This window comes from Pristiophorus japonicus, chromosome 12 (assembly GCF_044704955.1).
Source record: "Pristiophorus japonicus isolate sPriJap1 chromosome 12, sPriJap1.hap1, whole genome shotgun sequence".
NCBI classification, from domain to species: domain Eukaryota; kingdom Metazoa; phylum Chordata; class Chondrichthyes; family Pristiophoridae; genus Pristiophorus; species Pristiophorus japonicus.
In genome coordinates, this window is record NC_091988.1 from 198,645,495 (window position 1) to 198,673,462 (window position 27,968).

Sequence of the window (27,968 nt, forward strand, 5' to 3'; positions counted from 1 at the left end):
TATCATCAGCAAACTTGGCAACGTTACACTCGGTCCCTTCATCCAAGTCATTAATATAGATTGTAAATAGTTGAGGCCCCAGCACTGATACCCGTGGCACCCCACTAGTTACAGTTTGCCAACCTGAAAATGACCCATTTTTCCCGACTCTCTGTTTTCAGTTAGTTAGTCAATCCTCTATCCATGCTAATATATTACTCCCAACACCGTGAACTTTTATCTTGTGCAGTAACATTTTATGTGGCAGCTTATCGAATGCCTTTTAGAAATCCCAATACACTACATCTACTGGTTCCCCTTGATCCACCCTACTCGTTACATCCTCAAAGAACTCTAATAAATTTGTCAAACACAATTTCCCTTTCATAAAACCATGTTGACTCTGCTTGATTGTATTATGATTTTCTATATTGAGACATATAAGATATTGAGGGAGCTCGACAGGGTAGATGCAGGGAGGATGTTTCCCCTCGTGGGGGAATCTAGAACTAGGCGCATAATTTCAGAATAAGGGGTCGCCGATTTAGAACTGAGATGAGGAAGAATTTCTTCTCTTCGAGGGTCATAGATCTGTGGAATTCTCTGCCTCATATATTTAAGGTGGAGATAGACAGATTTTTGAACGATAAGGGAGTGAAGTGTTATGGGGTGCAGACAGGGAAGCGGAGCTGAGCCCAAGATCAGATCAGCCATGATCTTATTAAATGGTGGAGCAGACTCAAGGGGCCAAATGGCCTACTCCTGCTCCTATTTCTTTTGTTCTTATGTTCTAAATGTCCTGCTACTACTCCCTTTGTAATGGATTCCAGCATTTTCGCAATGACAGATGTTAGGCTAACTGGCCTATAGTTGCTTGTTTTCTGTCTCCCTCTTTTCTTTAATAGGGGCGTTACATTTGCGATTTTTCAATCTGCTGGGACTTCTCCAGAATCTAGGGAATGTTGGTAGATTACAACCAATGCAGCCACCATCTCTGCAGCCACTTCTTTTAAGACCCTAGGATTCAGGCCATCGGGTCTAGGGGACTTGTCAGCCTTTAGTCCCATTAATATGCCTAGTACTTTTTCTCAAGTGATAGTGATTGTTTTAAGTTCCTCCCTCCTTTTTGCCCCTTGATTACCTACTATTATTGGGATGCTTTTAGTGTCTTCTACGTGAAGACCAATATAAAATATTTGTTCAAAGTCTCTGCCATTTCCTTGTTTCCCATTATTAATTCCCCAGGTTCATCCTGTAAGAGACCAACATTTACTTTAGTTACTCTTTATATACTTGTGGAAGCTCTTACTGTCTGCTTTTATATTTCTTGCTAGTTTACTCGCATAATCTATTTTCTCCCTCTTTATTATTTTTCTGGTTATCCTTTGCTGGTTTCTAAAAAGCTCCCAATCTTCTGGCCTACCTCTAATCTTCGCAAAATTGTATGCCTTTCAATTTGATACATCCATAACTTCCTTAGTTAGCCATGGATGGTTCATCCTTCTCCGAGAATCTTTCATTCGCATTGGAATATATCTTTGTTGAGAATTAGGAAATATCTCCTTAAATGTCTGCCATTGCTTGTTTACCAGTTTACTCTTTAACCTATTTTCCCAGTCCACTTTAGCTAACTCTCTTGGTTGGGTAGCTCTTTGTCGACTGGCATGGACAAAATGGGATCAAATGACCTCCTTCCATGCGGTAAATTTCTATCATTCTATGATGATTCTAACTCTGTCTTCATACCTTTGTAATTGCCTTTATCTAAGTTTAAGACACTAGTTTCAGACCCAAGTTTCTCACCCTCAAACTGAATGTGAAATTCTATCATGTTATGATCACTCTTCCTCAGACGATTCTTTACGATGAGATCATTAATTAATCCAGTCTCATTACACATTACCAGATCTAAAATAGCCTGTTCCCAGATTGATTCCACAATGTATTGTTCTAAGAAGCTATCCCAAATATACTTTATGAACTCATCCTCAAGACTATCTTTGCCAATTTGATTTGTCCAATCTATATGAAGATTAAAATCACCCATGATTATTGTAATACCTTTCTTAAAAGCCCCCATTATTTTTTGATTTATACTCTGTCCTACAGTGTAGCTACTTTTAGGGGACCTATAGACTACTACCACCAATGACTTATTCCCCTTACTATTTCTTATCTCCACCCAAACTGATTCTATATCTTGACCTTCCATGCCAAGATCATTTCTCACTACTGTACTGATCTCATCCTTTATTAACAGAGCTACTCACCTTATTTTCCTTTCTGCCTATCCTTCCAAAATATCAAATACCCCTCAATATCGAGTTCCCAGCCTTGAAGAATTCTCACTGACAGCAAACCAGGAACTAAAAAACAGGTTTTATCATTCACTTAAAATTCTTTTTCGACAGAAAACATAATAAAGATTGTGACATTCCCCATGGGATTAAGGTAGAAGATGAAATATCATACACGTACTTTTAAAAAATCATTTTCATTATTTTAGAAATTTATGGAATTTTTGTCATAGAATGGAAAAAAAATGACACTCCACGAATATAATTTTTTTTTTCCAGGGCCAGAAAGATTGTTCAGCAGTAATTATGACTTAGTACACCGTTAAAATCTCAGTTACACCTCATTCAACAAGGCTTAATGGTTTCAAGGTTTTTTTTCAGAAAGATCAGTGTGCAAAAAGTTCAAGTTTACGTCAATTCAGTGATTTCCATTGATTCCATCTATGAGGACTGCAACAGCGCACCCTGTGGAGGACTGCAACAGCACACCCTGTGGAGGAGCAGGCTATCACTGACAGCAACTTCCGGATTTCCGCATTTAAGTGCACATGTGCGAATGCAAGAAGTTTCTGTCAGATTCACAACGTAATGACGGCGAATGCTGACAGTTTCGTCATCATTACAACTGCAAATTCTGGGCCATAGTGTCTGTAAGCTGTGGTAAGAACCAATACACTGTCAGCAATCTACAGTTAAGTCCAGTTGTCACACTGTCAGTAATTCGCAATAAGGACCAATATTCACACTGTCAGTGATGTGGATCAGGAACCAATGGTCAAACTGTCAGTGTTGTAGATGATGATCATCATCATAGGCAGTCGCTCGGAATCGAGAAAGACTTGCTTCCACTCTTAAAATGAGTCCTTAGGTCGCTGAATAGTGCAAAACAAGAGCCACAATCCCTGTACAGGTGGGACAGATAGTCGCTGAGGGAAAGGGTGGGTGGGACTGGTTTGCCACACGCTCCTTCCGCTGCCTGCACTTGATTTCTGCATGCTCTCAGCGATGAGAATCGAGGTGCTCAGCGCCCTCCCAGATGCACTTGCTCCACTTAGGGCGGTCTTTGGCCAGGGACTCCCAGGTGTCAGTGGGGATGTTGCACTTTATCAGGGAGGCTTTGAGGGTGTCCTTGAAACATTTCCTCTGCCCACCTTTGTCTCATTTGCCGTGAAGGAGTTCCGAGTAGAGCACTTGCTTTGGGAGTCTCGTGTCAGGCATGCAAACAGTGGCGGAGCTGCTCGAGTGTGGTCAGTGCTTCAATGCTGGGGATGTTGGCCTGGTTGAGGATGCTAATGTTGGTGCGTCTGTCCTCCCAGGGGATTTGCAGGATCTTGCGGCGATATCGTTGGTGGTATTTCTCCAGTGAATGGATTGGATAAATACTTGAAGGGGAATATCTTGCAGTGGAATATCTGCAATATATTTTGAAGGGGAATATCTGCCCCAATCCGCAACCTTATCACGGTTATTGGTTCTCCCTCATCACTCCTCCAGCCACCATCAGAGTCATCTTCTCCATAAGTCCCATCACCCGCATTGAGGCTCTTCAATCCAGTCTGACCATTTCACCACCTCTCCTCCGCCAGTGCTTACTAATCAACAAAAGCATGTCCCTCCCCATTCAAAGCTGCACCATTAATCTCTCCACAAAAACCCTCCTTTGTCCTTTTGCCTTCAACCACTACCCCTTCTCTAAGAAAGTGCATTTATATAGCGCCTTTCACAACCTCAGGAATTCCAAAGCGCTTTTCAGCCACTGAAGTACTTTTTGAAGTGTGGTCACTGTTGTAATGTAGGAAACGCAGCAGCCAATTTGCGCACAGCAAGCTCCCACCAACAGCCATGTGATAATGACCCAGATAATCTGTTTTTTTAGTGATGTTGATTGAGGGATAAATATTGGCCAGGACACCAGGGATAACGCCCCTGCTCCTCTTTGAAATAGTGCCCGTAGGATCTTTTATAGTCAACTGAGAGAGCAAATGGGGCCTCAATTTAACGTCTCATCCGAAAGACCGCATCTCCGACAGTGTAGCGCTCCCTTAGCACTGGCGCGTCAGCCGAAGCTCTTCCACCTATCAGTGTCAGCTGTGACTCAATGGGTCACACTACTTGCCTCTGAGTCAGAAAGTTGTGGGTTCAAGTCCCACTGCAGGAACTTCAGAACATCAATCTAGGCTGACATGGCACTATTTCAGAGAAGAGCAGGGGAGTTCTCCCCGGTGCCCTGTCCAATATTTATGTCTCAATCAACATCACTAAAAAAAAAAGAAAATCTTATCACAGTGCTGTTTGTGGGAGCTTGCTGTGCGCAAATTGGCTGCTGCATTTCCAACTTTACAACAGTGACTACACTCCAAAAGCAAAAGTACTTCATTTGCTGTAAAGCGCTTTGAGATGTCCGGTGGTCGTGAAAGGCGCTGTATAAATGCAAGTCTTTCTAAAGTCCTTGATTGTGTTATGGTCACCAACCCTTAACCTGTCATGTCTAAATCACTTCAGTCTGGTTTCTGCCCGCTCACAGAACTGAAACCTTTTTGGCAGAAGCCACCAACAGTATCTCTTGTGACTGCACTGAAGGTGCTGATGCAGATCCCCCCCCCCCCCGGGGAGGGGCAGCAGGTGGGGGGTTTATTTTTGCCATGAGAGGGGTGGCGGGGTGGGGGCAGTGAGATCCGAATGGAATGCAAGGAGTGGCAGAGTTTGGGAGTGGTTGCAGTTTAGACAGGATATGGAAGATGTCTGTGAACTCCCCTCAAACTCCCCTGGGCTGCACCACGGTCAAGATTCTGTGTCAAATATGATGGAGTGACATGGGTTTTAAGTGGGGCGGGAGGGCTCGTTTTTTTTTAAAAAACAAATTAAATTTGGTTACGAATTGAATTTCTTGGTAATGGACCCAACCGGCCAAGAATTTGTTTTTCCATAAACATCTTTGACACTGGGCAAGGGACAGAGAACTGAAGCAATGCGTCGTGTTGCTGTGAGGGTTGCAATGTCTCGGTGCTTCCAGCGCTGTGGAGATTGAGCCTATATATTATTTTACAGAAATATATTGCACCCAAACAGCTTCGGACAAGCTGACTGCTCAACATCAGCAAGTAATTAAAGAGATTTTCTCTCTCTCTCTCTCTCCCTCCCTCTCTCTCTCGTAGTGCTGTTGAAATTCTCTCGGCGATTCCTGAGAGCAGGTTTGCATGGACTGTGAGCACCTGCCCCTGGCCGCGGTCTGAGTGTGAAATATTTTTACTGGAAATGATTCAAAGTTTTGGGAAAGGTTTTTTTTTTGAGAGAGAGAGAGAGAGAGGGCGCTGGGCAGGATTACGCCATTGCAGCCTGTTGGATCTGGGATTTAAACAAGACTGAGCCACCCCTTGGGCTGGAGACAGGAGTAAGGGAAGAGGGCAGCTCAGCGAAAGAGAAGGTGTGGGCATTTGTCTTGCTTCTCTCCGGTCCCCAGTTTCTGGCAGACAGAGTCCGGGATTAACTGTCATCGGAGGCATTCCACTATGGGACAGATCCATAGAGTGCGGAGGAAAGTTTTGCAGAAGTTTGTCTGGAACTTTTGGGTGTCCTTGCGTTCGCAGCTTGCTGTCGACCTCGGCCAACTCGGAGCATGGAAGTACTGAGGAGCCTCACCCTACTCTTCTGGTCTCTCAGCTGCTTCTGGGACCTGCCCAGCTCCGACTCGGCGGCGGTGCTGGGACACACGGCCAAGGGGCAAGGTGGCGTCCGCCAGGCGGTAGCCGGGGCGGCCAAAAGGAACCCCTCCGGGAGGGCGCACAGCCCCGGGGCTGGCCGATGGACCCCAGGGGCCGGGAGAGGTACGGCGGGCGTTAGGTCAGCGCTGTCGGGCAGCAGGAGAGGGAGCCCCAGGGCTGGGGAAGGGGCGGCCAAAAGCGAGAAAGGCAGAGCCGAGGCAGGAGCGCCGGGCGCCGGCAGTCGGAGGTCCAGAGGCAGCGCCGGGACCCCGCAGGTCACCCCTCACGATTACATGCTGTTCCTCTACAAGACCCTGTCGGTGGCGGAGCGCGGGGGCTTCAATGTCAGCCTGCAGCACTCGGCGGGGCTGGCCAACACCATCACCAGCTTCGTGGACAGAGGAGAAGGTAAGGCCATGGTTGGACTTGTGCACCTTAGCTCAGGGGGTGTAAGTGTGGTATACCTTAGCTCAGGGTATATGTGGGGTACACCTGAGCTCAGGGGGTGTAAGTGTGGTACACCTTAGCTCAGGGTGTTTGTGTGTGTGTGTGGGGGGGGGGGGGGTGTACCTTAGCTCAGGGTGTGTATGTGTGGGGTATACCTTAGCTGAGGGTGTGTGTGAGGTACACCCGAACTCAGGGTGTGTGTGGGGGATATACCTTAGCTCAGGATGTGTATGTGTGGGGTGTACCTTAGCTCAGCGTATGTGTGGGGTACACCTTAGCTCAGGGTGTATGTGTGGGGGTACACCTTAGCTCAGGGTGTGTATGTGTGGGGTACACCTTAGCTCAGGGTGTGTGTGGGTACACCTTAGCTCAGGGTGTATGTGTGTGTGGGTACACCTTAGCTCAGGGTGTATGTGTGGGGGGTACACCTTAGCTCAGGGTGTGTATGTGTGGGGTACACCTTAGCTCAGGGTGTGTATGTGTGGGGTACACCTTAGCTCAGGGTGTGTGTGTGGGGTACACCTTAGCTCAGGGTGTGTATGTGTGGAGTACACCTGAGCTCAGGGTGTATATGTGTGGGGTACACCTTAGCTCGGGGGGGGGGGTGCACCTTAGCTCAGGGTGTGTATGTGGGGTACACCTTAGCTCAGTGTGTGTGTGTGGGGTACACCTTAGCTTGGGGTGTGTGTGTGGAGTACACCTTAGCTCAGGGTGTGTGTGTGTGTGTGTAGGGGGGGGGGGGGCGGAGGGGAGTTGGACAGGAGAAATACCCAGCTTTGTACCCACCTGGTCAGGGCAAGTGGCGAGGCTCTTCATCAATGGGAACAAGGTCTACAGATACAAACCCAACCCAGTCACATCGTGACGGATTCTGCCCCTCAATCCCTCATCTTCTATCTGGTTAATTTCACTGTGAAGTTGACTAAAGGTCTCTTTTTGGGGCCATCGATAAAGACACACACACGTACACACACGGAGGCATCTGGACTGCCTGGGGCAGGTAAGCAGGCGAGATGCCACACAGGGCCAACATGAGATTAGGACTGGGAGCCCAGGTGCAGTTGGGGCTGGGTTTTTTGGGGCCACTTTCTGATTTGCAATGTCTGAGGTGTGTGGCAGCGGCAGCGATTGATAGCAGTGCCTCGGGGGAACTCCCAACAGATAATGAGTTCCAACTAGTGACAAGTTCTGGGGTTTACCCCCTACTGTCTCTTCCATTGTAACTTATCAAAAGAATTTGGAGCGAGCGAGCGAGAGAGGTCGGGATGCTAAGTGCGGCGTGTTTTTTGCAGGTACAAGGTATCTTTGGACCTGTGGTGCCCAAAGCTCTCCCCCACTGGGGGCTTTTCCTCGACTCGTGTCTGGGTCTGTTGTAGACCCGTGGTAGAGATTTGATCGCTGTGATTGGTCAATAACTCCATTATCCTTGGATCCTGCGACTCCCAGGAGGGGAGAAGGTGAACGAGATGGACCGGGGCCGTTTCTAGTGTAACACTTGCTATGTCTTAAAAGCTACCTCTTTGACCAAGCGTTGGGCCACCTGTCCTAATACCGCCTTATGCGGCTCGGTGTCAAATGATGTTCCCGTCAAAGCACCTCGGGATGTTTCACTATGTGAAAAGCGCTATATAAATGTAAGTTGTTGCTGGCTGTCCCATTTCCCGAGTGGTCCCTTGCTCGCTCTCTCTCGCGCCCCCCACTCCTTACCAAATCCACCCAGAGGAGCTGGTCCCTTGGGGGTATCTTTACCGCCCCTGACAGCATCACCATCCTTAAAGCACCGCCGCAGTGTTAAACCAACCGCACCAACTTCTGCAAACAGAAACGGGTTTTTATGAAAGAGTTAAGGATCAGTGTGTGAGTCATTGTGTAACCCACACCGAGGCACTCGGCAGATCCCTGGGTCCTGCTCGAGAGTCCATCAACATCGCGAAGGTTTATTACGGGTTCAGTGACTGATCGGCGGCTGGGGACTGAGCGAATCGATCAGAGAGGGGAGGGAGAATGATCAGCAAATATATGTCGCTGTGACTGGCTGCTCATTCCCCCAGCAGTGAGCGGGCAAGTCCTGTTAGCTTGCTGGTGTCTGCTAAAAGCTTCACTGCAACTTGTAAAGCCCCAGAAACCAAAAAAAAAACCCAGAACGGCAGGGTTTAGAATTGTTGCAAGCAATAAACTGAGAAAGTTTTCGTGCAAATTAAAGGGCCCTTTAACAGCAGGTATTGGTAAATAACTCATTCCAAAAACTCATAGCGACTTTAAACCCCCGGAATGAACCCCCGGTGTCTCAGCCTCTGCATTGTTCTATCCCTTCTCTGTGTCGCTCCACATCGCCTCTCCCGACCCTGTATCTTAGCCCAAGTGCGGTTGGACCCTGCAGTTTGGGCGCGTTTGCTGCTGTCTGGAGAGCTCTGGCTTGGAATGTAATTGAATGCGAGCGGATCTGCGCTCGCACAGAGCGGGGGTTCCTGTGTGGAGCGGAGCCTCCGCACTCAGCGGCGGGCCCGCACTGACAGTACCAGGGGTCCGCACACAGCGGCGGGCGCCGCAACTTCCGCCACACTGAGACATAGGAGTGTATTTACAACACACTTGTGTGCAGACATAAAGACACATGGGCTCAGCTCAGTGTGTTTCTTCCTTTGCTTTGATTTCCAGTGGCATAAAAGTCAGATATTTAGGGAGCGGGAGAAATTACGTATCGCCGGACTATTGGACAGTGAGGGGGGTGAGGGAGAGTGAGGGGGGTTTGGGGTGAAGTTCGGGGGTTGGGATGGGGTTTGGGGTGGGGGTTGGGTTTGAGGTGAAGGGCAGGGGTTGGGGTTTGGGGTGGGGGTGAGGGTGGAGTTTGGGGTGAGGGTGGGATTTGGGATGAAGGGCAGGGATTGGGGTTTGGGGGGTGAGGGTCGAGTTTGGGGTGAAGGGCGGGGGTTGGGGTGGAGTTTGGGGTGAGGGTGGGATTTGGGATGAAGGGCAGGGATTGGGGTTTGGGGTGGGGGTGAGGGTGGAGTTTGGGGTGAAGGGTGGGGGTGAGGGCGGGGGTTGGGTTTTAGGGTGGAGGTGGGGTTTGGGGTGAAGGGTGGGGTTTGGGGTTTGGGTGGGGTTTAGGGTAAAGGGTGGGGTTGGGGTGAAGGGCGGGGGTGAGGGTGGGGTTTGGGGTGAGGGTGGGGGTTGGGGTCTCAGTGGGGTTTGGGGTGAAGGGCGGGGGTTGGGGTTTGGGGTGAAGGGCGGGGGTGAGGGTGGGGTTTGGAGTGAGGGTGGGGGTTGGGGTGACAGTGGGGTTTGGGGTGAAGGGTGAAGGGTGGGGGTTGGGGTTTGGGGTGAAGGGTGGGGGTTGGGATGAAGGGCGGGGTTTGGGGTTTGGGATGAAGGGTTGGGGGGTGAGCAAGTCTGTGAGATTAGAGTTAAGAATGAATGCAGGGTGGGGGATAAACCAGTTGGAGAGGAGGAGCTGCCTTTACCAAAGTGCTGAATATCTTTCTCACTCTTTCTCCTCCTTCCATCCATTCAGTGATTCCCTCTTTCCTTACCTTCTTCTCATAATGAAAGATGGACAAGAAGATGGAATGCACCGTGCATGCGCAAATGGGCCTGTTGTCATGGTGACACGCTGGCTTGTTTAGGCATCTGCACCTGTGCCAGATTAGGTCACCAGCTTGAATGGCTGGAATAGAGATTGGGTTGGATAAGGCACAGTGTTTACTTGGAGTCAGCTGTATTATAAGGCCACTGGCTTTCATGTCGAACATTCTTCGCCTCTCTCTCCTCCTTTAAGATGCTCCTTAAAACATACCTCATTGACCAAGCATTTGGCCACCTGTCCAAGTATCTCCTTGTGTGGCTTGGTGTCAATATTTTGGCTGATAATTGCTCCTGTGAAGCGCCTTGGGTCATTTTACCACATTAAAGCTGCCATATAAATGCAAATTGTTATTTGTTGTTGAAAATTATCCCAAACTAGCACCAAAAGCCAATGTAATAGGAATGGAATTTGGTTTATCCTGGCACTGTAAGAAATTGGTCTCAATTCCTAGGATTGTCGGCCCAATCATAGGCAAGGCCGCTGGTTTTCATTTTCGTAGACGTAGAAACTCGACCATCTTAGGAATGTAGCCTCGAAAAAACAGCACAAATCCTAAATCTTGCGTAATGAAAATGGCATTTGCAAACTCCAGTCCGGGAAGGTGTCCTTAAAGCGTGAGATTTGTAGTGTACTTGATTTATAGGTCAGATGAAAGCTGGCTGATTGATGGTGAGCCTGCGGGATTTGCCCAGTTCGCTCGGATTTTCTCGTCCGACCTGGGCATGTCCGGGAGCAGTGGGGGATGGGAGCTGGTGGGTGAGAGCATGGCTGAGATGGGGCTGTGACATGCCCCTCATGGTCGAAGAGCCCGCTGACATGTGCTGTCTAGGCTCACATGTTGCAGAATGGCCGCTCGGGTGAAGTGGCAGAGGGAAGCTGGCACGTGTGGATCTGCTCCCCAGAAAAGTAAAAACATTTGTGGTTACTAACTAAAACAAGTGTACAAAAAAATTACTAAAAGTACTAAACAATAATACACTTTTAATCCAAATGTGTCCAATATGTGTCTTTATCTGGATATTTGTGGTATGTCTGGGCTTTGTCTCATTCCAAACTTGACTTTTGTATGTTACAATAAATGTACACTTTCTCAGTCAATGCTCAACATATGGTTCACCATTGCTGCCAGTGCTCTGACTAATAACTGTAGTGCTGTAAATTCTTAATATGCTCAATGATGTTAGGATTTTTCTTCAGTGCTTTTCCTGTCCAATTTTCTCTCCTTTTCTGGACAGACTTACTCATCCTGGAATGCAGTTTCCTGGCCACCGGTTGCTGTGCATTATCTTGCCAAGTGGTCATTCTATACAATTAAGCCTAGACTGTGTGTGTGTGTGTGTGTGAGAGAGAGAGAGAGAGAGTGGGCTGGTCTCCTGTGAGTGGCACCAGGCATTGCGTTCGTTACCTCTAGACTTGACTATTCCAAAGCACTCCTGGCTGGCCTCCCATATTCTACCCTACGTAAACTAGAGGTCATCCAAAACTCGGCAGCCGGTGTCCTAACTCGCACCAAGTACCGCTCACCCATCACCCCTGTGCTCGCTGACCTACATTGGCTCCAGGTTAAGCAACACCACAACTTTAAAATTCTCATCTTTGTTTTCAAAATCCTCCATGGCCTCGCCCCTCCCTATCTCTGCAATCTCCTCCAGCCCCACAACTCCCCGAGATGTCTGTCTGCGCTCCTCTAATTCCGCCCTCTTGAGAATCTCTGATTATAATCGCTCAACCATCGGTGGCCTTGCCTTCTGTTGCCTGGGCCCCAAGCTCTGGAACTCTCTGCCTAAACCCCTCCACTTCTGTGCTGCTCTCTCCTCCTTTAAAACGCTCCTTAAAACCTACCTCTTTGACCAAGCTTTTGGGTCATCTGCCCTCATTTCTCCTTATGTGGCACGGTGTCAAATTTTGTTTTCGAACATTCCTGTGAAGCGTTTTGGGACACTTTACTATGTTAAAGGCACTATATAAATACAAGATGTTGTAGTTGTTGCTCCGCCTGATAGAATAGAATCATAGAACGGTTATGGCATGGAAGGAGGCCATTCGGCCCGTCGAGCCCGTGCTGACTCTCTGCAAGAGCACCTCAGCTAGTCCCACTCCCCCGCCCCTTCCCTGTAGCCCTGTAATTTTTTTCCTTCAGGGACCTATCCAATTCCCTTGGTCTGATTGAATCTGCCTCCACCACCCTTTCAGGCGTGCATTCCAGATCCTAACCACTCGCTGTGTAAAACAGTTTTTCCTCGTGTCGCCTTCAGTTCTTTTGCCAATCACCTTAAACCTATACCCTCTGGGTCTCGACCCTTCCGCCAATGGGAATAGTTTCTCTCCATCTACTCTGTCCGGACGCTTCATTCACCAAAACTCCTGTTCCTATTTCTAATGTTCTTATGTTGACGATTTTGAACACCTCTGTCCAATCTCCTGATCCTGCTCTCATTTGACATCTGCCGCCCGGCACTTTCCTGCAGGGGTCAGTCATTGGGCAGGACCCTTCATTAACATGTCACTCCCTAGTCTCGGGAACCAAAGTCAATTGTAACCCTACAGCCAAGCTTGACGAAGATCAACCAACCCAGCGTCTGGCCCAGATGGAAACGGGGTCTTGCTGCTCCTTCACACAGAGCAGATAGCTGGCAACTCATTCTCGACTGGAAAAAGGGAAGGCATTCGGCAAGGAGTGGTTTGGGAAAGGTTCTCAAATCCTACAGCAGTCCCTCTCCCCCAGCTCCCCTCCCCTCTTGTGGCCTTGTTTGCTTTGGGATGTTGAGATAATAGATCCCAATTAACCTTGAAGGCTTGCTGAAGGTTGCAGAGGTGTGTTGGGTCCTTAGATCAGTCCTGGGGCAATGTTGCTGGCCTAGCGTGGCCAACAGACACGTCCCACCACAGGATAGACAGTCGTTGCAACCGAGGTCAAGTTGGCACAGCGTTGAACATTTCAAACCCTTTCAGCCCCGGCACAGTGGTCACTTTCTCAATGTAGCGCCCAACTTGTTGACAATCGTGGACGGCCCGTGTGTCAGACACAGAGTCGCACTTGGCGCCAAAGCGTTTGCTGGGAAGTTGGTGAGATCACAAACACAGCAAACTGGAAAATAAGAACCAACTTCAAATAAGGACACGCCGTAAGCTGCCTTTCCCTTTACAGGCGCTGCTACACATTTGTAAATAAAGAACGAAGGGTCGGCCTCACACACTGGTAAATCCAGGGCAGTAACCAGCAAAGCTGGGCAGGTCACATACTGATGTCTCAGCACAGCAGGACCTGTTCCAACGCTTGGCTAAATATCCCTTGCCTAATTGAATACTGGTGGGGGAACTCACCAACATAATCATGGCCTTTTCTTCAACAATTGCCCCAAATTTAGCCCTTTGGTTAATACTAGAGGCAGAGCGTCACGGGGGTAATTGCTGGTAACACGCTATGTATTATTTTGCCTTCTCTCTCTGGTTCCTGCTACAAACCTGCCCCGAGCCTTCCTCCTGCTGCTCCATGTCTGTATCACTAGGAGGAGCTCATGGTCCTTTACCTGCTCCTCAACACAGAAGGATGTGATGATGCAATTACCAGGGCGATTACATCATGGACTCGGCCAATTGCACTGGAACAATGTCCGCTGAAGGCCAGAGAGACCGAGGGGCAAAGCTTTCAAAGCACGGCGCTCCAACCCCAGCATCACCCACCCACCCTCCCTCCAAGGGTCTGCACAGTGTGGCACGGAGCCGGCAGACCAGGATGGCCATCCCAGATTTACTGGCTCACACATAGTCACAAAGCAATTGGAAATGTTCTAGCCATCGGTATCTCTCTCTGCAAATCAAGAACTGAACAACCAGGGAATAAGACAAGACTGGTTAATCCCTCAAGCCCATTCCACCAACACTTCCTACACAATTTGCTCTGCCATTCATTTTATTTCTTGAGGGAAAATTGTGAACAATGTCTCCCTGATCCCACGATGGTCAAGCAACTCCCCTCCAAATATCGATCTAAACTCCAGTCTGCATTATCCAGACCTGGCTCGTTGCTTTTTATAGATCGTATGTCCATGGCCCCCAAAAATAACAGGAGCCAACATTGCTTCATCATTTGATTATCTTAGTCTATATTTATCTATATTTTTAAATCTTATAATACTCCTGTGAAGCGCCTTGGGACGTTTCATTATGTTAAAGGCGCTATATAAATACAAGTTGTTGTTGTATCTCTCGATAGATAGGATAGACAGAGAGAGACTATTCCCGCTGGTTGGGGAGTCTAGGACGAGGGAGCACAGTCTAAAAATTAGACCCAGACCTTTCAGGAGTAAAATTAGGAAACACCTCTACACACAAAGGTTGGGAGAGGTTTGGAACTCTCTTCCGCAACCAGCAATTGATGTTGGGTCAATTGTCAATTTTAAATATGAGATTGACAGCTTTTTGTTAACCAAAGGTATTAAGGGTTATGGGCCAAAGGCGGGTAAATGGAGTTAGGTTACAGATCAACCATGATCTCATTGAATGGCAGAACAGGCTCGAGGGGCTCAATGGCCCCCTCCTGTTCCCGTGTTCTATTATTCTATACACAATGTCTATTAGACTCTCAGTTCCATTTGACTGTTATTTAGAATAATGTGATTATACCCTCCACTGAATTATCACCTTATTACTCTATTGTAACGGCAACTATTTCTCTGTCACCAAACAATATCATTCCAGTTCAGCTTCATGTCTCCTTTGGTCCTGCAGGTGGCCATCTGTTCTCTCACAGCTGGCCAGTATTCATGTGGGGGGTGAGAGCGGGTAGGTGAACTTCACACAGAGCCAGCACAGGTCTGCTCGTAAACAAGCACATCCCAGCTGGAGTCTCGTTTCTCCCTCTCTCCAGCCCAGGAAGGCGGAGGTCAATTGCAGTTATTACTCAGTAAGCAATAATGGACAGGGGAGTGGGTTAGGGACAGGGGCAGTGGGTTAGAGACAGTGGGTTAGGGTCAGGGACAGGGGTTAGAGACAGGGGCAGTGGGTTAGGGACAGTGGGTTAGAGACATGGGGAGCGGGTTAGGGATAGGGGTTAGAGATGGGGGGAGTGGGTTAGGGGCAGGGGGAGTGGGTTTGGGGCAGTGGGTTAGAGATGGGGCAGTGGGTTAGGGGCAGGGGGAGTGGGTTAGGGGCAGGGGTTAGAGACAGGGGGAGTGGGTTAGGGACGGGGGTTAGGGACGGGGGTTAGGGACGGGGCAGTGGGTTAGGGACAGGAGCAGTGGGTTAGGGACGGGGGTTAGGGGCTGGGGTTAGGGACGGGGGTTAGGGGCAGGGTTAGGGACAGGGGTTAGAGACAGGGGCAGTGGGTTAGAGGCAGTGAGTTAGAGACAGGGGCAGTGGGTTAGGGACAGGGACAGGGGGTTAGGGACAGGGGTTAGGGGCTGGGGTTAGGGACGGGGGTTAGGGGCCGGGGTTAGGGTCAGGGGCAGTGGGTTAGGGACAGGAGCAGTGGGTTAGGGACGGGGGTTAGGGACGGGGGTTAGGGACGGGGCAGTGGGTTAGGGACGGGGGCTAGGAACAGGGGCAGGGGGTTAGGGATAGGGGCGGGAGTTAGGGACAGAGGTTATGGGCCGGGGGTTAGGGGCCGGGGTTGGGGACAGGGTTAGGGACAGAGCAGTGGGTTAGGGACAGGGCAATGGGTGAGGGACAGGGGCAGGGGGTTAGGGATCAGGGCGGGGGTTAGCGACAGGGGTTATGGGCCGGGGTTAGAGGCCGGGGTTAGGGACGGAGCAGTGGGTTAGGGGCAGGGGCAGTGGGTTAGGGATAGGGGCGGGGGTTAGGGATGGGGGTTATGGGCCGGTGGTTAGGGGCCGGGGTTGGGTACAGGGTTAGGGACGGGAGTTAGGGGCAGTGGGTTCGGGGACTGATGCACTAACAACATGCCCTGCTATAACCTTGCATAGCTGAACACTACGTTAAATGGTATGAAGGACCACCCACTCCCCCACCCCCACAGCGCTATTTAAAGGTTCTTGAACTACTTACAGGTTAGTTGCTGGATTATTGCTTCTGGCTGCTGGTGCAATTGCCCGTGCATTTGAAGCTTCCCTGTACTTGGATTATTCAGCCAGCTGAAGGGAGCCAACTCAGTAAAGTTGAGGTAAATTCGTCGATGCTGTGCATCCAGACAGGAGGAGGCCATTCGGCCCATCTTTAGAAGAACAGTCCCGTTAGTCCCACTGCCCCGCTCTTTCCCCATATCCCTCCACTACCCTATCAGGCAGTGCATTCCAAATCCCAAACACTCATTGCGTAAAAAACGTTTTGCCTCATGTCAGCTCTTGTTATTTTGCCAATCACCTTGGATCTGTGTCCCCTGATTATTAACCCTTCAGCCACTGGGAACGGTGCTCCAGTAAAGGTCGGCGCAAGTGGGATAATTAGGCCGACAGTGTGGTATTCCTATATCTAACCCCTACTCCCTTCAAGCAGAGAACATAAAAACATAAGTCAGCCATACGGCCACTCGAGCCTGCTCTGCCATTCAATATTAGAAACATAGAAACATAGAAAATAGGTGCAGGAGTCGACCATTCGGCCCTTGGAGCCTGCACCGCAATTCAATGAGTTCATGGCTCAACATGCAACTTCAATACCCCATTCCTGCTTTCTCGCCATACCCCTTGATCCCCCTAGTAGTAAGGACTACATCTAACTCCTTTTTGAATATATTTAGTGAATTGGCCTCAACAACTTTCTGTGGTAGAGAATTCCACAGGTTCACCACTCTCTGGGTGAAGAAGTTTCTCCTCATCACGGTCCTAAATGGCTTACCCCTTATCCTTAGACTGTGACCCCTGGCTCTGGACTTCCCCAACATTGGGAACATTCTTCCTGCATCTAACCTGTCTAAACCCGTCAGGATTTTAAACGTTTCCATGAGATCCCCTCTCATTCTTCTGAACTCCAGTGAATACAAGCCCAGTTGATCCAGTCTTTCTTGATATGTCAGTCCCACCATCCCGGGAATCAGTCTGGTGAACCTTCGCTGCACTCCCTCAATAGCAAGAATGTCCTTCCTCAAGTTAGGAGACCAAAACTGCACACACTACTCCAGGTGTGACCTCACCAAGGCCCTGTACAACTGTAGTAACACCTCCCTACCCCTGTACTCAAATCCCCTCGCTATGAAGGCCAACATGCCATTTGCTTTCTTAACCGCCTGCTGTACCTGCATGCCAACCTTCAATGACTGATGTACCATGACACCCAGGTCTCGTTGCACCTCCCCTTTTCCTAATCTGTCACCATTCAGATAATAGTCTGTCTCTCTGTTTTTACCACCAAAGTGGATAACCTCACATTTATCCACATTATACTTCATCTGCCATGCATTTGCCCACTCACCTAACCTATCCAAGTCACTCTGCAGCCTCACAGCATCCTCCTCGCAGCTCACACTGCCACCCAACTTAGTGCCATCCGCAAATTTGGAGATATTACATTTAATCCCCTCGTCTAAATCATTAATGTACAATGTAAACTGCTGGGGCCCCAGCACAGAACACAGAAACATAGAAAATAGGTGCAGGAGCAGGCCATTCAGCCCTTCTAGCCTGCACCGCCATTCTATGAGTTCATGGCTGAACATGAAACTTCAGTACCCCCTTCCTGCTTTCGCGCCATACCCCTTGATTCCCCGAGTAGTAAGGACTTCATTTAACTCGCTTTTGAATATATTTAGTGAATTGGCCTCAACTACTTTCTGTGGTAGAGAATTCCATAGGTTCACCACTCTCTGGGTGAAGAAGTTTCTCCTCATCACAGTCCTAAATGGCTTACCCCTTATCCTTAGACTGTGACCCCTGGTTCTGGACTTCCCCAACATCGGGAACATTCTTCCTGCATCCAACCTGTCCAAACCCGTCAGAATTTGAAACGTTTCTATGAGGTCCCCTCTCACTCTTCTGAACTCCAGTGAATACAAGCCCAGTTGATCCAGTCTTTCTTGATAGGTCAGTCCCACCATCCCGGGAATCAGTCCAGTGAATCTTCATTGCACTCCCTCAATAGCAAGAATGTCCTTCCTCAAGTTAGGAGACCAAAACTGTACACAATACTCCAGGTGTGGCCTCACCAAGGCCCTGTACAACTGTAGCAACACCTCCCTGCCCCTGTACTCAAATCCCCTCGCTATGAAGGCCAACATGCCATTTGCTTTCTTAACCGCCTGCTGTACCTGCATGCCAACCTTCAATGACTGATGTACCATGACACCCAGGTCTCGTTGCACCTTCCCTTTTCCTAATCTGTCACCATTCAGATAATAGTCTGTTTCTCTGTTTTTACCACCAAAGTGGATAACCTCACATTTATCCACATTATACTTCATCTGCCACGCATTTGCCCACTCACCTAACCTATCCAAGTCACTCTGCAGCCTCATAGCATCCTCCTCGCAGCTCACACTGCCACCCAACTTAGTGTCATCCGCAAATTTGGAGATACTACATTTAATCCCCTCGTCTAAATCATTAATGTACAATGTAAACAGCTGGGGCCCCAGCACAGAACCTTGCGGTACCCCACTAGTCACTGTCTGCCATTCTGAAAAGTACCCATTTACTCCTACTCTTTGCTTCCTGTCTGACAACCAGTTCTCAATCCACGTCAGCAAACTACCCCCAATCCCATGTGCTTTAATTTTGCACATTAATCTCCTGTGTGGGACCTTGTCGAAAGCCTTCTGAAAGTCGAAATATACCACATCAACTGGTTCTCCTTTGTCCACTTTACTGGAAACATCCTCAAAAAATTCCAGAAGATTTGTCAAGCATGATCTCCCTTTCATAAATCCATGCTGACTTAGACCTATCATGTCACCTCTTTCCAAATGCGCTGCTATGATATCCTTAATAATTGATTCCATCATTTTACCCACTACCGATGTCAGGCTGACCGGTCTATAATTCCCTGTTTTCTCTCTCCCTCCTTTTTTAAAAAGTGGGGTTACATTGGCTACCCTCCACTCGATAGGAACTGATCCAGAGTTTATGGAATGTTGGAAAATGACTGTCAATGCATCCGCCATTTCCAAGGCCACCTCCTTAAGTACTCTGGGATGCAGTCCATCAGGCCCTGGGGATTTGTCGGCCTTCTTTAAGTTCTGGACCATGGTCTCTGAATTAACTGTTTCATTCTTCATCCTAATGTAGAATTCCACCATATTATGGTCACTCTTCCCTAAGGGGCCTCGCTCAGCAAGATTGCTAATTAATCCTCTCTCATTACACAACACCCAGTCTAAGATGGCCTTACCCCTAGTTGGTTCCTCGACATATTGGTCTAGAAAGCCATCCCTTATGCACTCCAAGAAATCCTCCTCCACCGTATTGCTTCCAGTTTGGTTAGCCCAATCCATATGCATATTAAAGTCACCCATGATAACTGCTGCACCTTTATTGCATGCACCCCTAATTTCCTGTTTGATGCCCTCCCCAACCTCCCTACTACTGTTTGGAGGTCTGTTCACAACTCCCACTAACGTTTTTGCCCTTTGGTGTTCTGCAGCTCTACCCATATAGATTCCACATCATCCAAACTAATGTCCTTCCTAACTATTGCATTAATCTCCTCTTAAACCAGCAATGCTACCCCACCTCCTTTTCCTTTTATTCTATCCTTCCTGAATGTTGAATACCCATGGATGTTGAGTTCCCAGCCCTGATCATCCTGGAGCCACGTCTCTGTAATCCCAATCACATCATATCTATTAACATCTATTTGCACAGTTAATTCATCCACCTTATTATGGATACTCCTTGCATTAAGACACAAAGCCTTCAGGCTTGTTTTTTTAACACCCTTTGTCCTTTTAGAATTATGATGTAGTGTGCCCTTTTTGTTTCTTGCCTTTGTTTACTCGGCCTTCCACTATTGCTTTTTACCTTTCTACCATCTGTTTCTGACTCCATATTACTTCGCCCTGTCTCACTGCATAGGTTCCCATCCCCCTGCCATATTAGTTTAAACATTCCAGAACTGCATTAGCAAATGTTACCCCCAGGACATCAATTCCAGTCCTGCCCAAGTGCAGACCGTCCCTTTTGTGCAGGTCCCACTTCCCCCAGAACTGGTTCCAATGTCCCAGGAATTTGAATCCCTCCCTCTTGCACCACTGCTCAAGCCACGTATTTATTCTAACTATCCTGCTCCCTCTACTCTGATTGGCATGTGGCACTGGTAGCAATCGAGAGATTACTACCTTTGAGGTCCTACTTTTTAATTTAACTCCTAGCTCCCTAAATTCAGCTTGTAGGACCTTTTCCCGCTTCTTACCTATATCGTTGGTACCTACATGTACCACGACAACTGGCTGTTCACCCTCCCTCTCCAGAATGCTCTGCAGCCTCTCCGAGACATCCTTGACCCTTGCAACAGGGAGGCAACATACCATCCTGGAGTCTCGGTTGCGGCCGCAGAAACTCCTGTCTATTCCCCTTACAATAGAGTCCCCTATCACTATAGCTCTCCCACTCTTTTTCCTGCCCTTCTGTGCAGCAGAGCCACCCATGGTACCATGAACCTGGCTGCTGGTGCCTTCCCCTGGTAAGTCATCTCCCTGGTAATTCATGGCTGATCATCGACCTCAACTCCACTTTCCCGCCCAATCCCCATATCCCTGATTCGTGTAGACTCCAAAAATCTATTGATCTCAGCCTTGAATATATTCAGTGACTGAGCAATGACAGCCCTTTAGAGAATTCCAAAGATTCACAACCCTCTGAGTGAAGAAATTCCTCCTCATCTCTGTCTTAAAAGGCTGGCCCCTTATCCTGAGACTGTGACCCCTGGTTCTGGATTCTCTAGCCCGGGGGAAACAACCTCTCGGCATCTGCCCGGTCAATTCCCCTCAGAATCTTGTATGTTTCAATGAGATCACCTCTCATTCTGCTGCACTCCAGAGAGTATAGACCCAATCTACTCAATAAAGCTCGAGAATTGGACGTTGGGATCTGTGAATTTACCTGACAGTGTGTATCAGTTCCTTTACTTACCAAGCCATTGCAAAGCTGCAGTTGTATTTTTAACTGTCGTGAGCAGTGATTTATTTTATTGACCTGTGAACGTAGATTAGAATAATAATGAATGGCTTGACTGAATAATGAGGTTGCCATGGTTCAGACAGCTTCTCTAAGGCTCCTTCTCGTGGTTTATGACATCATTTGAACCCAGGGATAAATTGACAGCCCATTACTCACTTGCCACCGTCCATAATTCTGTGTATATTTTAAATGTCAGCACAGAGATGAATCTAAGCTTTCCTCTTTTGAAAATGTATTCATTTTTTACTTTTGTGTAATATTACTGTAAAGAAAAGAAAATCTCCTTGTAAGTTCTGGTAAAATAGAGGCAGATGTGTTGCCAGTTCAGGAAAACCCCCCACTACGCCCTGAGTCCTGCCTGTCTTCTTTAAAGTGCGGTGCTGTCACGGTGAAGTGTCTCAGAAGACCTTCTTCCAACCATCTCCCTCTCCTGTAGGCAGTGCTTCACTACACTTCATAGAATCATAGAAATTTACAGCACGGAAGGAGACCATTTCAGCCCATCGTGGCCGTGCCGGCCGACAAAGAACTATCCAGCCTAATCCCACTTTCCAGCTCTTGGTCCAGAGCCTTGTAGGTTACGGCACTTCACGTGCACATCCAAGTACTTGTTAAATGTGGTGAGGGTTCCTGTCTCTACCACCCTTTCAGGCAGTGAGTTCCAGACCTCCCCCACCCTCTGGGTGAAAACAATTCTCCTCAAATCCCCTCTAAACCTCCTACCAATTAGTTTAAATCTATGCCTCCTGGTTGTTGAACCCTCTGCTAAGGGAAATAGATCCTTCCTATCCACCCTATCTAGGCCCCTCATAATTTTATACACCTCAATAAGGTCTCCTCTCAGCCTCCTCTGTTCCAAAGAAAACAACCCCAGCCGATTCAATCTTTCCTCAAAGTTACAGTTGCTGGTAGCCACTTCAGGGCTTCAGCCACGTGAGCGTTTCTTGGGCGTGTCGTTACACTGGGATTGATGGTGGGTTATTCTACTCTGGAGCCCATCACAGCCAATCCTTACTGTGTCCTTAGTTGATATCCACCCTTGCCTGCTTCTGGTTAGGTGTCAGTTCAATAGTGGCGGGTGTAATGTATGCACGTGTGAATATGCTCACAGGATTGTAGAGCAGTTGCTGGAGGGGAGCGGGCAGGACAGAGGGCCTCCTTGTAGAACTGCTTCTGGGCTTGGCCAAGGTGGCCATCAACCGGTGCAGGCAGCGATGGGGTCGTTCAGCCCGACTGCCCGCCTCTCTTCAGCAGTTATGTTCGCGCCAGGGTGTCCCTGGAGATGGAGCTCGCAGTGTCCACCGGTACGCTCGCGGCCTTCCGCGAGAGGTGATAATGCACTCCAGAGGGACTGGAGTGCATTATCACCCCCGGCAACCACATTTTAATTTAAGTTTCCGTTAAAGTTTATTTGTTAATTTGTGGGTTCTAGTGCCCTTGCAAAAAGGGGGCATTTGATATTACGTTCTGCTTAAAATAGTTGTAGAGCTGTTGCATTGTGAGTGGCTTAGCCAGTCACGTGATGTTCACAAGACTCAATAAAACCCCAGTCCATTAGGTCTAGGTCATCCACGATGAGGTATGCAGTTGTGAGCCTGGTGGATGAACTGGTAATGTGTAGTGTGATTGTTAAACCTTTGTTAATAAACCAACTAGTTCTTAATAGCAATGTGTTGCTATGAATTCTTAAGCAAAGAACCCATGAAGCAAACACATTACAGTCACATGACCTAATGGTTGGCCTTTCTAAAATCTAATCTCCCAGGGGAGATTCTGGGAGACTTTCCTCTGCTTTGCCCAGAGGAGCTGAGACCAAGTGCATTGCTTCCCTGCGGAGAGGACAAAGCCTTTGTGTCTGCCATGAGAAAATTACTTTTAATTTTATGTTTCAGCAATAACACTGGGGCTAGAATTGGACGACAGTTAATAGAATCCGCCTGAATCCTGAACCGAATCACTATCTGGGCAGTTATAGATTATCACAGTTGTTTGGTGCTAAAGGGATGAGGGAGCTGAGTAACACAGCGAATTAGCACAGTGCGCTTTAATATCACGGGGGTTTAAGGATAAATCTAGCCCAGGTGGAAGAGGGGATGGGCTTGGAACGGTGTCTTTATCCAGGTGCAAGGACACAGCACAAAACTGCGCACAGCTCAGGGCAAGTTGAACACAAGAACATAAGAAATAGCAGCAGGAGTAGGCCATTCAGCCTGTCGAGCCTGTTCTGCTATTTAATGAGATCATGACTGATCTATGACCCAACTCCAAGAGACAGTGAAAGGCTCTATAGAAATACAAGTCTTTCCTAAATTTACTCAATAGTCACATTGCTCACCGCGATGAAGGCAAAAACTGAACAAAAAGATAAATTGGAGAAAAATATTTTCTGAAAGCCTGGAAGTTTCACTGTGCGAGATTTTCATTTGGGCACCGAAGGCTAAATTTCTGTCTTCACCACCTTGGGGGGGTTAATCGTGTAGAAATGGTCCCATTGTGGAACAGCTGATTTTCGTTCCATTGAAATGGCTGGGTGGGCAATTCACTCCCAACTGATCACCACGCAGGCGGCGAACAGGGACATTTACCCCTTGATGTGTATCAAGTTCCTCGATCCATTATTTTGGCACAGGCGTTAATCCATTCACTTCAAAACCTTAAGCATTCAGATGATGAGATCGCACCTCGTAATTTTCTGGGAAATATAACATTCTACAAAACAGGCACTGGAAATTCCTATTACATCACGAGCCAACAGCAAGAATAATGTGGGGAAATGTGAGGTTAGTCACTTTGGGAGGAAGAATAGAAAAACAGAATATTTTTAAGTGGTGAGAAAGTTTTAAATGTTGGTGTTCAGAGAGATTTGGGTGTCCTTGTGCAAGAAACACAGAACGTTAGCATGCATGTACAGCAAGCAATAAGGAAGGCAAATGGCATGTTGTCCTTTATTGCAAGGGGGTTGGAGTATAAGAGTAAGGAAGTCTTGCTACAATTGTACAGGGCCCTGGTGAGACCACACCTGGAGTACTGTGCACAGTTTTGGTCTCCTTATCTAAGGAAGGATATTCTTGCTTTGGAGGCGGTGCAACACAGGTTCACTGGATTAATTCCTGGGATGAGAGGGCTGCCTTATGATGAGAGATTGTGTAGAATGGGCCTATACTCTCTGGAGTTTAGAAGAATGAGAGGTGATCTCATTGAAACATACAAGATTCTGAGGGGGATTGACAGGGTAGATGCTGAGAGGTTGTTTCCCTGGGCTAGAGAGTCTAGAACTAGGAGGCATAGACTCAGGATAAGGGGTCGACCATTTAAGACAGAGATAAGGAGGAACTTCTTCACTCAGAGGGTGGTGAATCTTTGGAATTCTCTGCCCCAGATGCTCTGAATATATTCAAGGCTGAGATACATAGATTTTTGGAATCTCGGGGAATCAAGAGATATGGAGGTCGGGCGGGAAAGTGGAGTTGAGGTCGATGATCAGCCGTGATCTTATTGAATGACGGAGCAGGCTCGAGGGGCCGTATGTCCTACTCCTGCTCCTAATTCTAATTTATATGTTCTTAAGACATTAAAAGGCAGCAGCAAGAATGGGAATGTTCAACAGCCCTTCTAATGGAGCTTGGTAAAGGAGCACATAACATCATCATCACCAATGGCACTTATATCATGAGTAAAACCTCGTGGGGAGGGAGAGGTGAAACAGGAATAGTTAAAATATCATATTTTTAACTTGCAGGATGAATTTCAAGAGCTGCAGGATCCAACAAAAGCGTTTTCATTTAGTTTTCGGTGGGAGGAGGAGGGAGAAATAGCAGCAGAATCTCTTACCGAGCCCACCTCTCCCCCACTTTGCCCCTCTCCCAGGGGGAAGTGTGCAACCTGTGTCGTTATACGCGGCCTCGAGCCGGTCAGAGGCCCCAAGAGAAGCCAATGACAGGACCTAGGCAATGGTGACAGCTGACCCTGAACATTTTGCCAACTATTTCTACATCACCTGTTGCAATCACGCCTTGTGACGATTGTACGTGTGCAGATTCAACACCAGATTCAGTCGGTGGTATTTAGTGTTATCCAGAAAGTAGAGACTTGCATTTATATAGCGCCTTTCATGACCACCGCACATCTCAAAGTGCTTTACAACTAATGAAGTACTTTTGGAGTGTAGTCACTATTGTAATGTGGGAAACACGGCAGCCAATTTGGGCACAGCAAACTCCCACCAACAGCAACGTGATAATGACCCAGCTAATCTGTTTTCTCGTTATGTTCAGTGAGGGATAAATATTGGCCAGGACACTGGGGATAACTCCCCTGCGTTTCTTCAAAATAGCGCACCATGGGATCTTTTACGTCCACCTGAGTGAGCAGACGGGGCCTCGGTTTAACAACTCATTTGAAAGACGGCACCTCCAACAGTGTAGCACTCCCTCGGAGTGTCAAATTAGATTTTTGTGCTCAAGTCTCTGGAGTGGGACTTGAGCCCACAACCTTCTGACTCCAAGGCGAGCGTGCTACCCACTGAGCCATAGATAGCGAAATCTCAGTGCCCCAAACCGAATCTTTGTGCTGAAGCTCTCGCAAGGCAAACGCCACTCCTGTCGCCCTCAGCCGTCCCACATTCTAACACATTACTCTCAGGGGGTTACGCTGACATGAAAGATCTCAGCAACAACAATGACAGTGTGCATTTATGTAGTGCCCTTAACATTGTAAAACGTCCCAAGGTGCTTCACAGGGGCGTTATCAGACAAAAAAATAATTGACACTGAGCCACAGAAGGCGATAGTTGACCAAAAGCTTGGTCAAAGAGGTAGGTTTTAATGAACATCAAAGGATGAGAGAGAAGCACAGAAGTTTAGGGAGGGAATTCCAAAGTTTAGGGCCTGGGCAGTTGAAGGCACGGCTGCCAATACTGAGGCGACGGAAGTCAGCAATGCGCAAGAGGCCAGAATTGAAGGAACAGAGGGTTGAGTTACCGCCCTGGATTGACTGAGAGGGAGCACTTATACATGCCTTTAGAGTTCTTTTGCATTCCGGTGCATTGCTGTGCACGTCCTGGTACCCAGCGCTGTAAGTAGTGGCAGTGATGTAAGAGGGGTTTCCTGACCTGAGGGCTTGTTAGATTGCAGCGTAGCCAGTTTATTTTCATAAGAACGAATTTTAGGAAATTTTAGTACCTTGTATATAATATATATTTATATTGCACGCTGACTGTTATTTCCTGGCAATCAACTGCGGATTTATCATTCGATAAACTTGGAGTAATTACGTTACAATCAGTAAGCCTTTGGTGCGACATCATCAGGTATTGACTGCCTGTTAGCCTGTCAATGTGACAGTGTGGCCTATAGAGGCAGCATAACCAAGGCAGTACCACTTCACAGGAGGAGTGCTCAGAGGCAAAGCACGAACGAACAAGACATTGCGTGTACTGGACCCATACTTTCCGGGGTGTAGAAGAATGAGAGGTGATCTCCTTGAAACAAACAAGATTCTGAGGGGGATTGACAGGGTAGATGCTGAGAGGTTGTTTCCCCCAGCTGCAGAGTCTAGAATCAGGGGTCACAGTCTCAGGATAAGGGGTCGGCCAGTTAAGGCAGAGATGAGGTGGAATTTCTTCACTCAGATGGTTGTAAACCTTTGGAATTCTTTACCCCAGAGGGCTGTGGATGCTGAGTCGTTGAGTATATTCAAGGCTGAGATAGATAGATTTTTGGAGTCTGAGGGAATCAAGGGATATGGGGATTGGGCTGGAAAGTGGAGTTGGGGTCAAAGATCAGCCATGATCTTATTGAATAGCGGAGCTGACTCGAGGGGCCATGTGGCCTACTCCTGCTCCTAGTTCTTATGTTCTTATGTTCCTTGTGTCCCAGCCAAGATTCATCCCTCAACCAACACCTCATTCAGCCCAGTGCTGTTTGTGGGATCCTGCTGTGTACAGATTGGCTGCTGCGGGGGGCATTTTGTTTGGGCTGCAGATGAGCTAAGGTTCAACCTGGCCATACAGGAGAGTGTAGAACCAAGGGGCAGAGTCTTGTACAGGCCAGTACGCGGTGGTTGTATCGAGAGGATGTAAGGAGCTGTCCCTGACATCGAACAAGGTGCAAGGGCAGAAACATGACATAACATCGAGTCTACGGCAGAGAAACAAGCCGCTCGGCCCAGCAGGTCCGTGCTGGTGTTTGTGCTCCATCTCCCACCCTCCTCCCACCCTCTTCATCTCACCTCTATAAACTCATACCGTTTGTTTTGTATTTGAGTCTTTGAGGGGGGATGAACATAAGAAATAGGAACAGGAGTAGGCCATTCAGCCCCTCGAGCCTGCTCCGCCATTCAATACCATCATGGCTGATCTTCGACCTCTTCTCCATCTTCCTGCACTGTCCCCATATCCCTTGATTCCCTTAGTGCCCAAAAATCTATCGATCTTTGTCTTGAATATACTCAAAGACTGAGCCTCCACAGCCCTCTGGGGCAGAGAATTCCAAAGATTCCCCACCCTCAGAGTGAAGAAGTTTCTCCTCATCTCTGTCCTAAATGGCCGACCCCTTATCCTGAGACTGTGACCCCTGGTTCTAGACTCCCCAGCCAGAGGAAACATCCTCCCTGCATCTACCTTTGTCAAGCCCTGTAAGAATGTTGTATGTTTCAATGAGATCACCTCTCATTCTTCTAAACTCTAGAGAATATAGGCCTAGTCTGCTCAATCTCTCCTCATAGGATCTCTAAGGTCCCATCACAATTTCCAATAACTGTACGCTGATAATACTTGTGGCTACACCTTTGCTGGAATGTTTTGCCACCAGTGCGTTGAACTGCAATGACTGTCTTTATCTTGGCCAACACGGCAGCCATTCCACACGGGCTTCTTCAGAATCCGAGCTGCCGACCG

At 48.0% G+C, this 27,968-nt stretch overlaps 1 protein-coding gene across 1 annotated transcript in view; it reads left to right on the top strand.

The window, feature by feature from the left end:
• The first annotated feature begins 5,818 nt into the window (after window positions 1-5,818).
• The window catches only part of gdf5 (growth differentiation factor 5), a 43,009-nt gene continuing 20,859 nt past the window's right edge, over window positions 5,819-27,968 (top strand). The window contains exon 1 of the mRNA XM_070895128.1: window positions 5,819-6,385. Within this exon, the coding sequence (XP_070751229.1) occupies window positions 5,893-6,385 (493 nt within the window). The 5' untranslated portion in view covers window positions 5,819-5,892. The remainder of the gene's footprint in view (window positions 6,386-27,968) is intronic.